Source organism: Salmo salar, chromosome ssa19 (assembly GCF_905237065.1).
Source record: "Salmo salar chromosome ssa19, Ssal_v3.1, whole genome shotgun sequence".
Classification (NCBI taxonomy): Eukaryota; Metazoa; Chordata; class Actinopteri; order Salmoniformes; family Salmonidae; genus Salmo; species Salmo salar.
Window position 1 is genome coordinate 73,470,075 of NC_059460.1, and position 16,639 is coordinate 73,486,713.

Sequence of the window (16,639 nt, forward strand, 5' to 3'; positions counted from 1 at the left end):
CGTGAAGGTGGTGCAACAGCGTCTCTTCCCCCTCAGGAGGTTAACTGTTTAGCAAGGGCCCTCAAATCCTCAGTTGTACCATTTGAGAGCATCTTGACTGGCTGTATCACTGCTTGGTATGGCAATATTACAATCTAAACACAATTCCCCATAATGACGAAGCGAATTATTATTTTTTTTTTAAATGTTTGATAATTAATAAAAATAAACGGATAGCATATTTACATGCATATTCAGAACCTTTGCTATTAGACACAAAATTGAGCTCGGGTGCATCCTGTTTCCATTGATCATCCTTGAGATGTTTCTACAACTTGATTGGAGGCCACCTGTGGTAAATTCAATTGATTGGACATGATTTGGAAAAGTACACACTTGTCTATAAAAGGTCCCACAGATGACCGTGCATGTCAGAGCAAAAACCAAGCCATGAGGTCGAAGGAATTGTCCGTAGAGCTTTGAGACAGGATTTCATCGAGACACAGATCTGGGGAAGTGTACCAAAACATTTCTGCAGCATTGAAGGTCCCCAAGAACACAGTGGCCTCCATCATTCTTAAATGGAAGAAGTTTAGAACCACAAAGACTCTTCCTAGAGCTGGCTGACCAGCCAAACTGATAAATCTGGAGGGAAGGACCTTGGTCAGGGAGGTGACCAAGAAACCGATGGTCACTCTGACAGTGCTCTAGAGGTCTTCTGTGGAGATGGGAGAACCTTTCAGAAGGACAACCATCTATGCCGCACTTCACCAATTAGGCCTTTATGGTAAAGTGGCCAGATGGAAGCCACTCCTCAGTAAAAGGCACATGAAAGCCTGCTTGGAGTTTGCCAAAAGGCACCTAAAGGACTCTCAGACCATGAGAAACAAGATTCTCTGGTCTGATGAAACCAACATTGAACTCTTTGGCCTGGATGCCAATCGTCATTTCTGGAGGAAACCTGGCACCGTCCCTGCGGCGAAGCATGGTGGTGGCAGCATGATGCTGTGGGGATGTTTTTCAGCGACAGGTACTGGGAGACTAGTCAGGATCGAGGGAAAGTGGAACGGAGCAAAGTACAGAGATACTTGATGAAAAGCTGCACCAGGGTGCTCAGGACCTCAGACTAAGGCGAATGTTCACCTTCCAACAAGACAACGACCCTAAGCACACAGCCAAGACAATGCAGGAGTGGCTGCAGGACAAGTCTCTGAATTAGCAGTCGACCGATTTAATCAGTTTTTGTATTTTTAATACGTTTGCAAAGATTTCTATGAACCTGTTTTTGCTTTATCTTTATTGGGAATTGTGTGTAGATTGAGGGGGAAAAAATACAATTTAATTAATTTTAGAATAAGGCTGTAACAATGTGGAAACTCAAGCCGTCCTAATACTTTCTGAATGCGATGTGTATATACTCAACAAAAATATAAACGCAACATTTAAAGTGTTGGTCCCATGTTTCATGAGCTGAAATAAAAGATCCCTGAAATTTTTCGTATGCACAAAAATCTTATTTTTCTCCTGTTTTTTTGCTGAAATTTGTTTACGTCCCTGTTAGTGAGCATTTCTCCTTTAACAAGATTATCCATCTACCTGACAGGTGGGGCATATCAAGAAGTTGATTAAACAGCATGATCATTACACAGGTCCACCTTTTGCCGGGGACTATAAAGGCCACTAAAATGTGCAGTTTTGTCACATGACACAGATGTTTTGAGGTGAGCAAGACAAAATAGATGATCGTGGACTACAGATAAATGAGGGCTGAATTTGAATGTTTATTTCTTTATCATAAGCTGCCTCCAACGTCGTAGAGAATTTGGCAGTTCGTCCAATCGGCCTCCCAACCGCAGACCATGTGTATAGCATTGTTTGGGCCAGTGGTTTGCTGATGTCAACGTGAACAAAGTGCCCCATGGTGGGGTTGTGGTATGGGCAGGCATAAGCTACTGACAATGAACACAATTGCATTTTTTTATGGCAATTTGAGACGCATTGTGAGGCCCATACATTTAAAAATATAAAGCATTCTGTGACCATCAAATCTGTATTCCCAGTTGCGAAATCTGTTGATTTGGGCCTAATTTATTTATTTCAATTGACTGATTTCTTCATATGAACTTTAACTTGGTAAAATCTTAGAGATTGTTCTATTATTTTGAGTATTTCTGTTCAGTATACATTATGGATTACTTCATTGTTGGAGTTAATGCTTGTTAAAAAAGCATTTCACTGTACTTGTGCATGTGACATGAACTTGAAACTAGTTGTTAGTGGGCTAGATAGGTGGTGGTAACCTCAGCAAATTTGCTAGTCAAAGTTGAGTAGGAGTGATGTGACAGTGACTTACATCCTGGCCCCTTTTATTTGTGTGTTTTTGCATGCTTCGCATCTTGAGGCATGTGAAGTTAACATGCATCAACTGAAAGAAACTTCTCTAACTTTTGAACCAGTATGCCTGATTCACCTAGTAAACTAATCATCAAGCTCTTGATTAGTTAAATCGGATTGGCTGGTGGGGAATATAACAAAAGGTGATTTGCTGAACTAGCCCGGGCACTGGTCCAAGCAGGTTTGGAAATGGAATATGTTGCATTGAAAGATCTCTATGGCATAAAATATTGGCATTCATTGCCATTATCCATGTGTCAAACTGGTGGACACGGAGAGATGACAGACATTGGTGGTTGTTGGGATTTCAGAAGTCCACTGTCTCATAGTATACTAAAACAGGTCACATTTACAATACAGTTTGTCATCTTCACTAGCAAGACACATTTTGCATATCTCCATTGTCCATGATTTAATAAATAATCTCTCTCTCGTTCTCTTCCCTATGCTCTCCATCCCGGTCCACAGAATGTCATCAGAGTACAAGAGTCTGGATCCCTCTGACCACGGACCGTCTCCTCCCCTGAGCAGCACTGGGGGGGGCTCCCCCTCAGACAGCCCCTCCCCTGCCTCCACAGACAGGCGCCCCCGTGGCCGGCCTCGTAAGGATGCAGGCGCGCCCACGCGAGTACCCACACCTCAAAAGAAGTAGGTCCCATTCGCTCTAACCTTGATGTGATGCTTAGTGGGAGGTGCCTGTGCTTGGGTTTGACTGCTTTGCTGATGGTATCGCCCTCCATGGTTTCACTGGGCCGTGTGGCATTTGGCCAGTCTTATGTTATCCTTTTTGATGTATTTTACTATGCAGTTTAGTTGTTCTGGAGGGGGTCTTTGTTTTTGGTGGTAGTGAGATGTAAATGTTTAATTCATATTGTAGAGGATAAAACACCATTAAGTCTACCGACTGATCTCTCTGTGGCTGGTTTAAGCTCAATCTTGCCATTTCTTTCAAAGCAGCTTTTTTGTTGTTGATAATAATCACCCTACCTCATCCCCACAACCCCATAGGCCCACTAAATCAATTTATTAAGTACCATGAATTATTACATCTGCTACTCACTACTAGGCCTCCCAAATGAATCATACGAGTGCAAGGAAGGGCATGTGCGCTGATGTGGCTGCAGGGATAACTCAAGTTAACCCCAAACATTACACGTGGGGATGGGGATTTGTGTGTGTTTGGAGAGGGAAGCAGAATCACGAAGCGTGACGTGGAGCTAAGCTATGCACCGATTCCACCTCGAGGAGCCACTCAAGTGTTTTGAGGTGCATTAGCACTGAGGAAGCTTAGCGACCGCGAGGCACACAAGGAGATGCTGCCTAGAAACGAACAATGTACGCGGCTATTAATGTTTTTCCTCTTTTGGTTGTTACATTTTTGTCTCCGAGATATCCCCACTTTCATCTTTTCACGTGGCAAGACTCATAAAGGAGAGAAAGTATTGCTTTCATCCTGGTGTCTTATTGGTCTAATGTCATTCTACCTTCTATCAGTGCACAACAAAACCAATCTGGAAGAACTGTAGGAGATGGACTGCTCAAATGACATGGAGAAGGAGTACACTGTAACATTTTGGGGAGGGGATTTGATCTTCAGATGGAGGGTGTGCTTGGTTACTTCCTACTAATGTGACGGGCCGAACAGGCCCCCATTAACGTGGAGCGGGTTGTGAGTTTCAAGTTCCTTGGTGTCCACATCACCTACAAACTAGCATGGTCCAAACACACCAAGACAGTCGTGAAGAGGGCACGACAACACCTTTTCCCCCTCAGGAGACTGAAAATATTTTGCATGGGTCCCCAGATACTCAAAAAGTTCTACAGCTTCACCATCGAGAGCATCCTGACCGGTTGCATCACTGCCTAGTATGGCAACTGCTCGGCATCCGAACGTAAGGCTCTACAGAGGGTAGTGCGTACTGCCCAGTACATCAATGGGGCCAAGCTTCCTGCCATCCTGGACCTAAATGCTAGGTGGTTTTTACACCGCTGCTACTCGCTGTTTATTATCTATGCACAGTCACTTTACCCCTACCTACATGTACATATTACCTCGACTTACCTGTACCCCCGAACATTGACTCGGTACCGCTACCCCCTGTATATACCGTAAATTCCGGACTATAAGCCGCAACTTTTTTCCCAGGCTTTGAACCTCGCGGCTTTAACAATGACGCGGCTAATATATGGATTTTTCCGGCTTTCAATTATTTTTTCTCTCCAAAAAAACACATTCTGTGACGTGCTCAGTTTTTTGGCGGCATGAAGCTTTCATTAGACCAATGAAATTGCCGAACGGGTTAAGGTCAAACAACTTTTTTATTTACTGTTTAGATTAAATCGAGCGCTCTCAAACTTCCCATCATTCTGATTACGGTAGTCATTTTGTCACCCTCATGGCAAAGACACGGAGAAATGCATATGATGCAGCTTTCAAGTTGAAGGCGATTGATCTGGCTGTTGGAAAAGGAAATAGAGCTGCTGCACGGGAGCTTGGTCTTAATGAGTCGATGATAAGACGTTGGAAACAGCAGCGTGAGGAATTGACTCGGTGCAAAAAGACAACTAAAGCTTACAGCTAATAAAAAAAAAATTGTTACAAGCTGTGTTTCGTTAAAGCCTATTTATTTTTGTTACAAGCCGTGTTTCGTTAAAGCCTGTGTAAAGTTCATTTGTTTCAATGTACCGGTAGGCACCTGCGGCTTATTTATGTTCAAAATAATCTTTTTTTAAATTCAGTGGGTGCGGCTTATATTCAGGTGCGCTTAATAGTCCGGAAATTACGGTAGCCTCGTTATTATTTTATGCTTTAGTTTATTTAGTAAATATTTTCTTTACCAACAACGCAGTTCAAGAAATAGAGTTAAGGTTCTTGTAAGTTAGCATTTCACAGTAAGGTCGACCTACACCTGTTGTATTCAGCATTTCACGGTAAGGTCTACACCTGTTGTATTCAGCGCATATGACAATTAAAATTTGATTTGAGTTTGATTAGCATGGCACCTGACACTGCAGGTAGAAACGCCATAGGGCCGCATAGCTGATGGTGCTTTGCACGCTAACAGTGCCACGGTACCGTATGTACGCCTCCTCGGGAGCAACTACCTAACAAGCAAGCAAGCAAGCGGCTGCCTAACAAGCAAGCAAGCAAGCGGCTGCCTAACAAGCAAGCAAGCAAGCGGCTGCCTAACAAGCAAGCAAGCAAGCGGCTGCCTAACAAGCAAGCAAGCAAGCGGCTGCCTTAGTGTATTTCCAGTTTGTTGCCTTTCATATACATAGTGTTGGATAGAAACGCCAACTGAGAACCCACAATCCTGAGGTTCTTTTTGACAGCCCCGCCACTTGGTTTGGTATAAAGGGATGGGGCTAGAGAAATGTAACCACTCAAATTCATGCGCTATGGATGCAACCAACAGTCATATGATTGGCTACGACAGCTGTACTAAGCTAACGAGGTGTGTGTGTGTGTGTGTGTACGCATATGTACAGTGCATTCGGGAAGTATTCAGTCTCCTTGACTTTTCCACATTTTGTTACATATTTACATTTTAGTCATTTAGCAGACGCTCTTATCCAGAGCGACTTACAGTAGTTAATGCATACATTTCACAATTTTTCCCCCCGTACTGGTCCCCCGTGGGAACCGAACCCACAACCCTGGTGTTGCAAACACCATGCTCTACCAACTGAGCCACACGGGACCATTACAGCCTAATTCTAAAATTCATCGTTTTTTTTAACTCATCAATCTACACACACACTACCCCATAATGACAAAGTAAAAACAGGTTTTTAGATAGTTTTTATCAATTTGCCAAACAAACATTTACTTAAGTATTCAGACCCTTTACTCAGTACTTTGTATAAGCACCTTTGGCACCGATTACAGCCTCGAGTCTTATTGTTATGACGCTACAAGCTTGGCACACCTGTCTTTCAGGTCTCTTCAGAGATGTTAGCTCGGATTAAATTCCGGGTTCTGGCTGGGCCACTCAAGGATATTCAGAAACTTGTCCCGAATCCACTCCTGCGTTGTCTTGGCTGTGTACTTAGGGTCGTTGTCCTGTTGGAAGGTGGACATTCGCCTCAGTCTGACGTCCTGAGCGCTCTGGAGCAGGTTTTCATCAAGAATCTCTCTGTACTTTGCGCCGTTCATCTTTCCCTCGATCCTGACTAGTCTCCCAGTCCCTGCCGCTGAAAACATCCCCACAGCATCATGCTGCCACCACAATGCTTCACTGTAGGGATGGTGCCAGGTTTACTCCAGACATGACGATTGGCATTCAGGCCAAAGAGTTCAATCTTGGTTTTATCAGTCCAGAGAATCTTGTTTCTCATGGTCTGAGAGTCCTTTAGGTGCCTTTTAGCTAACTCCAAGCGGGCTGTTATGTGCCTTTTTTACTGAGGAGTGGCTTCCATCTGGCCACTCTTCCATAAAGCCCTGATTGTTGGAGTGTTGCAGAGAAGGTTGTCCTTCTGGAAGTTTCTCCCATCTCCACAGAGGAATTCTAGAGCTCCGTCAGTGCTGCAGATATTTTTTTGGTTCCCTTCCCCAGATCTGTGCCTTGACTCAATCCTGTCTCGGAGCTCTACGGATATTTCTGTCAATTGTGGGACCTTATATAGACAGGTGTGTGCCTTCCCAAATCATGTCCAATCAATTGAATTTACTAGAGGTCGACTGATTAATCGGAATGGCCGATTTTAATTAGGGCCGATTTCAAGATTTCATAACAATCGGAAATTGGTATTTCTGGACGCCGATTATTATTTTTTTTTGAACATTTTTTAAAATTGTAATATTTTTTTACCTTTATTTAACTAGGAAAGTCAGTTAAGAACACATTCTTATTTTCAATGACGGCCTAGGAACGGTGGGTTAACTGCCTTGTTCAGGGGCAGAACGACAGATTTTTACCTTGTCAGCTCAGGGATTCAATCTTGCAATCTTACGGTTAACTAGTCCAACGTTCTAACCACCTGCTTTACATTGCACTCCACGAGGTTACGCGAATGCAGTAAGAAGCTAAGGTAAGTTGCTAGCTAGTATTAAACTTATCTTAAAAAAAAACAATCAATCAATCATAATCACTAGTTAACTACACGTGGTTGATGATATTACTACACTGCTCAAAAAAATAAAGGGAACACTTAAACAACACAATGTAACTCCAAGTCAATCACACTTCTGTGAAATCAAACTGTCCACTTAGGAAGCAACACTGATTGACAATACATTTCACATGCTGTTGTGCAAATGGAATAGACAACAGGTGGAAATTATAGACAATTAGCAAGACACCCCCAATAAAGGAGTGGTTCTGCAGGTGGTGACCACAGACCACTTCTCAGTTCCTATGCTTCCTGGCTGATGTTTTGGTCACTTTTGAATGCTGGCGGTGCTTTCACTCTGGTGGTAGCATGAGACTGAGTCTACAACCCACACAAATGGCTCAGGTTGTGCAGCTCATCCAGGATGGCACATCAATGCGAGCTGTGGCAAGAAGGTTTGCTGTGTCTGTCAGCGTAGTGTCCAGAGCATGGAGGCGCTACCAGGAGACAGGCCAGTACATCAGGAGACGTGGAGGAGGCCGTAGGAGGGCAACAACCCAGCAGCAGGACCGCTACCTCCGCCTTTGTGCAAGGAGGAGCAGGAGGAGCACGGCCAGAGCCCTGAAAAATGACCTCCAGCAGGCCACAAATGTGCATGTGTCTGCTCAAACGGTCAGAAACAGACTCCATGAGGGTGGTATGAGGGCCCGACGTCCACAGGTTGGGGTTGTGCTTACAGCCCAACACCGTGCAGGACGTTTGGCATTTGCCAGAGAACACCAAGATTGGCAAATTCGCCACTGGCGCCCTGTGCTCTTCACAGATGAAAGCAGGTTCACACTGAGCACATGTGACAGACGTGACACAGTCTGGAGACGCCCGTGGAGAACGTTCTGCTGCCTGCAACATCCTCCAGCATGACCGGTTTGGCGGTGGGTCAGTCATGGTGTGGGGTGGCATTTCTTTGGGGGGCCGCACAGCCCTCCATGTGCTCGCCAGAGGTAGCCTGACTGCCATTAGGTACCGAGATGAGATCCTCAGACCCCTTATGAGACCATATGCTGGTGCGGTTGGCCCTGGGTTCCTCCTAATGCAAGACAATGCTAGACCTCATGTGGCTGGAGTGTGTCAGCAGTTCCTGCAAGAGGAAGGCATTGATGCTATGGACTGGCCCGCCCGTTCCCCAGACCTGAATCCAATTGAGCACATCTGGGACATCATGTCTCGCTCCATCCACCAACGCCACGTTGCACCACAGACTGTCCAGGAGTTGGCGGATGCTTTAATCCAGGTCTGGGAGGAGATCCCTCAGGAGACCATCTCCCACCTCATCAGGAGCATGCCCAGGCGTTGTAGGGAGGTCATACAGGCACGTGGAGGCCACACACACTACTGAGCCTCATTTTGACTTGTTTTAAGGACATGACATCAAAGTTGGATCAGCCTGTAGTGTGGTTTTCCACTTTAATTTTGAGTGTGACTCCAAATCCAGACCTCCATGGGTTGATAAATTGGATTTCCATTGATTATTTTTGTGATTTTGTTGTTAGCACATTCAACTATGTAAAGAAAAAAGTATTTAATACGATTATTTATTTCATTCAGATCTAGGATGTGTTGTTTAAGTGTTCCCTTTATTTTGAGCAGTATAGTTTATCTAGCCTGTCCTGCGTTGCATATAATCGCTTAGGTACACGTTGCTCCAACCATAAACATCAATGCCTTTCTTAAAATCAATACACAAGTATATATTTTTAAACCTACATATTTAGCTAAAAGAAATCCAGGTTAGCAGGCAATATTAACCAGGTGAAATTGTGTCATTTTGCGTTCACTGCACGCAGAGTCAGTGTATATGCAACAGTTTGGGTCACCTGGCTCGTTGCGAACTAATTTGCCAGAATTGTACGGAATTATGACATGACATTGAAGATTGTGCAATGTAACAGGAATAACGTTTTGATTTCGAGATGATAGTTTCCGGATTCGACCATATTAATGACCTAAGGCTCGTATTTCTGTGTGTTTATTATAATTAAGTCTATGATTTGATATTTGATAGAGCAGTCTGACTGAGCGGTGGTAGGCACCAGCAGGCTCGTAAGCATTCATTCAAACAGCACTTTTGTGCGTTTTACCAGCAGCCCTTTGCAATGCTTCAAGCATTGAGCTGTTTATGACTTCAAGCCTATCAACTCCCAAGATTAGGCTGGTGTAACCGATGTGCAATGGCTAGCTAGTTAGCCGGGTGCGTGCTAATAGCGTTTCAAACGTCACTCGCTCTGAGACTTGGAGTAGTTTTTTCCCTTCTTCTGCATTGGTATCGCTGCTTCGAGGGTGGCTGTTGTCGATGTGTTCCTGGTTTGAGCCCAGGTAGGAGCGAGGAGAGGGACGGAAGCTATACTGTTACACTGGCAAGACTAAAATGCCTATAAGAACATCCAATAGTCAAAGGTATATGAAATACAAATCGTATAGAGAGATATTCCTATAATATCTACAACCTAAAACATCTTACCTGGGAATATTGAAGACTCGTGAAAAGGAACCACCAGCTTTCATATATTCTCATGTTCTGAGCAAGAGGAAATTAAACGTTAGCTTTTTTACATGGCACATATTGCACTTTTACTTTCTTTTCCAAGACTTTGTTTTTGCATTATTTAAACCAAATTGAACATGTTTCATTATTTATTTGAGGCTAAATTGATTTTATTGCAGTATTATATTAAGTTAAAATAAGTGTTCATTCAGTATTGTTGTAATTGTCATTATTACAAATGAATGTATTTTTTATTTTATTTTTTAAATCGGACGATTAATCGGTACCGGCTTACTAGGCCCTCCAATAATCGGTATCGGCGTTGAAAAATCATAATCGGTCGACCTCTAGAATTTACCACAGTTGGACTCCAATCAAGTTGAAGAAACAGCTCAAGGATGATCAATGGAAACAGGATGCACCTGAGCTACATTTTGTCTCATAGCAAAGGGTCTGAATACTTATGTAAATATGGTATTTCTGTTTTTTATTTTAAATATTGGGTATTTTGTTTAGATTGAAGAGAAAAATAAAGAATATATTTTTTAATTAGTCTAAAGTAACAAAGTGGGGAAGTCAAGGTCTGAATACTTTCGGAATACACTGTATAAGGTATTTATGTAGGCCTATATTATTATTATTATTATTATTTTTATTATTATTATTATTATTGTTTTATTTTAAAAGGCCATTGGACATTCCAAAATGTCTCAGATTGGGTCTTAAAACTCCTGGGCGCTACTTAGTGGTATTAAGAACTCGTAACAGCTTGGCTGGCCTAGACAAACTGTCACCTGGGCTGATTATGGGCCATAAACACATGACTGGTGTTAAAATGTTGTCACCACTGACTTCCTAGGAAAATGTGTATATGGGTGATGCTGTGTGCTCCTGGTATGTTTGTCTATTAGTATTCTTCTGGTGTGTGTGTGTGTGTGTGTGTGTGTGTGTGTGTGTGTAAATATTTGTATGACCATAACAAGAATCATAAACTGAACACGTTCCACAGACATGTGACTAACAAATGGAATAATATGTCCCTGAACAAAGGGGGGTCAAAATCAAACGTAACAGTCAGTATCTGGTGTGGCCACCAGCTGCATTAAGTACTGCAGTGCATCTCCTCCTCTTGGACTGCACCAGAGTTGCCAGTTCTTGCTGTAAGATGTTACGCCTGGCCACATCTGCAGTCCTCATGCCTCCTTGCAGCATGCATAAGGCACGTTGACGCAGATGAGCAGGGACTCTGGGCATCTTTCTTTTGGTGTTTTTCAGTGTCAGTAGAAAGGCCTCTTTAGTGCCCTAAGTTTTCATAACTGTGACCTTAATTGCCTATCGTGTGTAAGCTGTTAGTGTCTTAACCTCTTACATCTAGACGTTCCGCTAGCGGAACACCTGCTCCAATATCCAATGATAGGCGTGGCGCGAATTACAAATTCCTCAAAAATACAAAAACTTCAATTTTTCAAACATATGACTATTTCACAGCATTTTAAAGATAAGACTCTCCTTTATCTAACCACACTGTCCGATTTCAAAAAGGCTTTACAACGAAAGCAAAACATTAGATTGTCTGCAGAGTACCAAGCCAGAAATAATCAGACACCCATTTTTCAAGCTAGCATATAATGTCACAAAAACCCAGAAGACAGCTAAATGCAGCACTAACCTTTGATGATCTTCATCAGATGACAACCCTAGGACATTATGTTATACAATACATGCATGTTTTGTTCAATCAAGTTCATATTTATATCAAAAACCAGCTTTTTACATTAGCATGTGACGTTCAGAACTAGCATACCCCCCGCAAACTTCCGGCGAATTCACTAACAATTTTCTAAATTACTCACGATAAACGTTCACAAAAAGCATAACAATTATTTTAAGAATTATAGATACAGAACTCCTCTATGCACTCGATATGTCCGATTTTAAAATAGCTTTTTGGTGAAAGCACATTTCGCAATATTCTAAGTACATAGCCCAGGCATCACGGGCTAGCTATTTAGACACCCGGCAAGTTTAGCACTCACCAATATCAGGTTTACTATTATGAAAGTTTGATTACCTTTTGTTGTCTTCTTCAGAATGCACTCCCAGGACTGCTACTTCAATAACAAATGTTGGTTTGGTCCAAAATAATCCATCGTTATATTCGAATAGCGGCGTTTTGTTCGTGCGTCCCAGACACTATCTGAAATGGTAAATCAGGGTCGTGCGCATGGCGCAATTCGTGACAAAAAAAATCTAAATATTCCATTACCGTACTTCGAAGCATGTCAACCGCTGTTTAAAATCCATTTTTATGCAATTTCTCGTAAAAAAGCGATAATATTCCGACCGGGAATCTCCTTTTAGCTAAACAGAGGAAAGTAAACAAAGCTTTCGGTCGACGTTGGCACGAGCCTGAGTCTCACAGTACTGTAACCAGCCACTACCCAAACGCGCTACTTTTTTTCAGCCAGAGCCTGCAAAGCCACGATTCAGCTTTTTACCGCCTTCTGAGACCCTATGGCAGCCGTAGGAAGTGTCACGGGACAGCTAAGATCCTCACTCTTCAATAAACAGAGACAAGAAGAACGACACCTTGTCAGACAGGCCACTTCCTGCCTGAAACCTTGTCAGGTTTTTGCCTGCCAAATGAGTTCTGTTATACTCACAGACACCATTCAAACAGTTTTAGAAACTTTAGGGTGTTTTCTATCCATATGTAATAAGTATGCTGTCAAGGGAACTGTTCCCTTTTCCTCTTTCTGAAGGCGAGCTTATCCCTAGACCCACAGTGTCACTGAAGTGTCTTTCTGCCAGCAGCAAGCCAGGCTGTTTTTATTTAATTTATTTGTTTACAAAGAGTGCAAAAGCTTGGAGTACCTCTTCTGAGAGGGCTTGCATAACCCGATGGCTGCTGCATGTGGAAATGTCTCCTGTGTAGGCTATGCCCAAGGGGTCAGGGCAATGAATCACTGACTGTTACCTGACCATCTAAATGGCCGGCCTGGTTCGTTCGGAACAGCTGTCAATCATGAGTGTTTTACAAATTGTTTTGAAACGTTTCTAAATGTAATATGGATCCTTATTAAGCTATAGCAGCGCAGGATTTTTTGTGAAACATTATTGTTATTGATGTCATCAGTGAAATTGGTGTCCCTTTTTTTTGTGGTCAAACTAGTTCCTATTGATTTGGCCTAAAATAACACCCGTACTCTCTTACAAACACAGATATCGTCCTCGGTGTTGTACTTTATCTGTCTGACAAACTCCCACTGACCCACGTGAGCTTTGTGCCTCTGTCGCAGTAGTGCATTATAGTAGTTTTTTTGGTTGCCAGTTCTCACCCCCAAAGCCCAACCTAGGACAGTAATATCCCTACCACTGTTTTCTATGGGGGAGTTTCAACTAAAGTCCTAGGTCTACCTATTTCTAATTGGTCTCTTGCATGTTCTGTATGAGTTAACGGTTCATTTCATTGACCCTTGTTTGCTTTTGGTTGGAGGGAAGGTATGTCCTGTGTTGAGTCAGCATATCAGAGGTTTCTAGCCTCTAACATTGGGATTATTTTTGAAGCTGTTAACCAATTGCTTGTAGAAGCTTGCTCTGTAAGCAGGAAATGTAAAACCGGATAGGTAATGGTTAAATGGCATGCTGGGAAACAGCAGAGCTACAGAGGTGGCGGTGTGCCCCAGCCCAGCCTGTGTACCCATTCCAGGATTTCGTCACTGCCTTGGGAGGTGGAACTACTTGCAACAGCAGCTTATTTGTTTTTCTCCCTCTCTCCCTCCCCCACTACCACTGTGTCTCACTGTAGTAGAGACCAGCTCACTGGATGTCTCCCTCTCTCCGTCCCCCACTACCACTGTGTCTCACTGTAGTAGAGACCAGCTCACTGGATGTCTCCCTCTCTCCCTCCCCCACTACCACTGTGTCTCACTGTAGTAGAGACCAGCTCACTGGATGTCTCCCTCTCTCCCTCCCCCACTACCACTGTGTCTCACTGTAGTAGAGACCAGCTCACTGGATGTCTCCCTCTCTCCCTCCCCCACTACCACTGTCTCACTGTAGTAGAGACCAGCTCACTGGATGTCTCCCTCTCTCCGTCCCCCACTACCACTGTGTCTCACTGTAGTAGAGACCAGCTCACTGGATGTCTCCCTCTCTCCCTCCCCCACTACCACTGTCTCACTGTAGTAGAGACCAGCTCACTGGATGTCTCCCTCTCTCCGTCCCCCACTACCACTGTGTCTCACTGTAGTAGAGACCAGCTCACTGGATGTCTCCCTCTCTCCGTCCCCCACTACCACTGTGTCTCACTGTAGTAGAGACCAGCTCACTGGATGTCTCCCTCTCTCCGTCCCCCACTACCACTGTGTCTCACTGTAGTAGAGACCAGCTCACTGGATGTCTCCCTCTCTCCCTCCCCCCACTACCACTGTGTCTCACTGTAGTAGAGACCAGCTCACTGGATGTCTCCCTCTCTCCGTCCCCCACTACCACTGTGTCTCACTGTAGTAGAGACCAGCTCACTGGATGTCTCCCTCTCTCCGTCCCCCACTACCACTGTGTCTCACTGTAGTAGAGACCAGCTCACTGGATGTCTCCCTCTCTACGTCCCCCACTACCACTGTGTCTCACTGTAGTAGAGACCAGCTCACTGGATGTCTCCCTCTCTCCGTCCCCCACTACCACTGTGTCTCACTGTAGTAGAGACCAGCTCACTGGATGTCTCCCTCTCTCCGTCCCCCACTACCACTGTGTCTCACTGTAGTAGAGACCAGCTCACTGGATGTCTCCCTCTCTCCGTCCCCCCACTACCACTGTGTCTCACTGTAGTAGAGACCAGCTCACTGGATGTCTCCCTCTCTCCGTCCCCCCACTACCACTGTGTCTCACTGTAGTAGAGACCAGCTCACTGGATGTCTCCTTCTCTCCGTCCCCCACTACCACTGTGTCTCACTGTAGTAGAGACCAGCTCACTGGATGTCTCCCTCTCTCCGTCCCCCACTACCACTGTGTCTCACTGTAGTAGAGACCAGCTCACTGGATGTCTCCCTCTCTCCGTCCCCCACTACCACTGTGTCTCACTGTAGTAGAGACCAGCTCACTGGATGTCTCCCTCTCTCCCTCCCCCACTACCACTGTGTCTCACTGTAGTAGAGACCAGCTCACTGGATGTCTCCCTCTCTCCCTCCCCCCACTACCACTGTGTCTCACTGTAGTAGAGACCAGCTCACTGGATGTCTCCCTCTCTCCGTCCCCCCACTACCACTGTGTCTCACTGTAGTAGAGACCAGCTCACTGGATGTCTCCCTCTCTATGTCCCCCCACTACCACTGTGTCTCACTGTAGTAGAGACCAGCTCACTGGATGTCTCCCTCTCTCCGTCCCCCCACTACCACTGTGTCTCACTGTAGTAGAGACCAGCTCACTGGATGTCTCCCTCTCTCCGTCCCCCACTACCACTGTGTCTCACTGTAGTAGAGACCAGCTCACTGGATGTCTCCCTCTCTCCGTCCCCCCACTACCACTGTGTCTCACTGTAGTAGAGACCAGCTCACTGGATGTCTCCCTCTCTCCGTCCCCCCACTACCACTGTGTCTCACTGTAGTAGAGACCAGCTCACTGGATGTCTCCCTCTCTCCGTCCCCCCACTACCACTGTGTCTCACTGTAGTAGAGACCAGCTCACTGGATGTCTCCCTCTCTCCGTCCCCCCACTACCACTGTGTCTCACTGTAGTAGAGACCAGCTCACTGGATGTCTCCCTCTCTCCGTCCCCCACTACCACTGTGTCTCACTGTAGTAGAGACCAGCTCACTGGATGTCTCCCTCTCTCCGTCCCCCACTACCACTGTGTCTCACTGTAGTAGAGACCAGCTCACTGGATGTCTCCCTCTCTCCGTCCCCCACTACCACTGGATGTGTGTAAAGTCCTTTTAGAGAGAGCTTTTTTCTGACTGGTTGTGTTCAGTACCATATGATTTTTAGTGGTTCAACAGTGAAAGATTATGCATAGAATTGGAATCATCTTGACTAGATACAGTTTGGTGTTTGGTGACGAGAAACTTTTATGTGAACCAGTACTATACTGATTAGAAAGTCTTTGATTCTGAAAAAACAAACGGTAGCCTAAACTTGGAAATTGGGCTCATAACTTGTCATAATGACTCTTACTTTATGAACCTGACATTGTACCAAAGGTGGCTTGTGATTTATTACCAGCCTAGTCCTGTGAGACTGTACACGAGAGTTTCCCAAGAGTTCCAGATGACAGCCCTGGAATAATAGACATCACAGGGAGGGAGAGCGGGAAGCTACACAGGTCCCAGTGGTCCGCTCTTGTCACTCTGGCTTTGGCTAGCCGTGTTTATCTGCCTTCGGGTTACTCATTAGCCCACATTTCATCACTTGTTAACCTCTGTGCTGCACAGTAGTTACGACGGGTACACGTAAAATCCATTTCGTTGCCCCGGCTTGGCAAAACCCGAGGATTGTGGGTAGTCAGATGGGCATGACGCATGTATTATGCAGTGCCTGTCTAACAGTGAGCATCACTGTACATCTGGTTTTCTTCTAGTTTATTTCGAGGTCTCTCATGGGGTTCGGCATTGTTTGGCTTCATGCATGGATTACTCAACGAATCCCTACGAGGACTTTGAGAGGCTCTGTTTTTTAT

General features: G+C 44.7%; 1 protein-coding gene across 18 annotated transcripts in view; it reads left to right on the forward strand.

The window, feature by feature from the left end:
• The window catches only part of LOC106579599 (histone-lysine N-methyltransferase 2C), a 373,485-nt gene that overhangs the window by 17,090 nt on the left and 339,756 nt on the right, over positions 1-16,639 (forward strand). For all 18 annotated transcript variants that reach the window (XM_045702710.1, XM_014159676.2, XM_014159658.2 and 15 more), the window contains exon 2: positions 2,842-3,021. In XM_045702710.1, the coding sequence (XP_045558666.1) occupies positions 2,843-3,021 (179 nt within the window). In that variant the 5' untranslated portion in view covers position 2,842. The remainder of the gene's footprint in view (positions 1-2,841; positions 3,022-16,639) is intronic.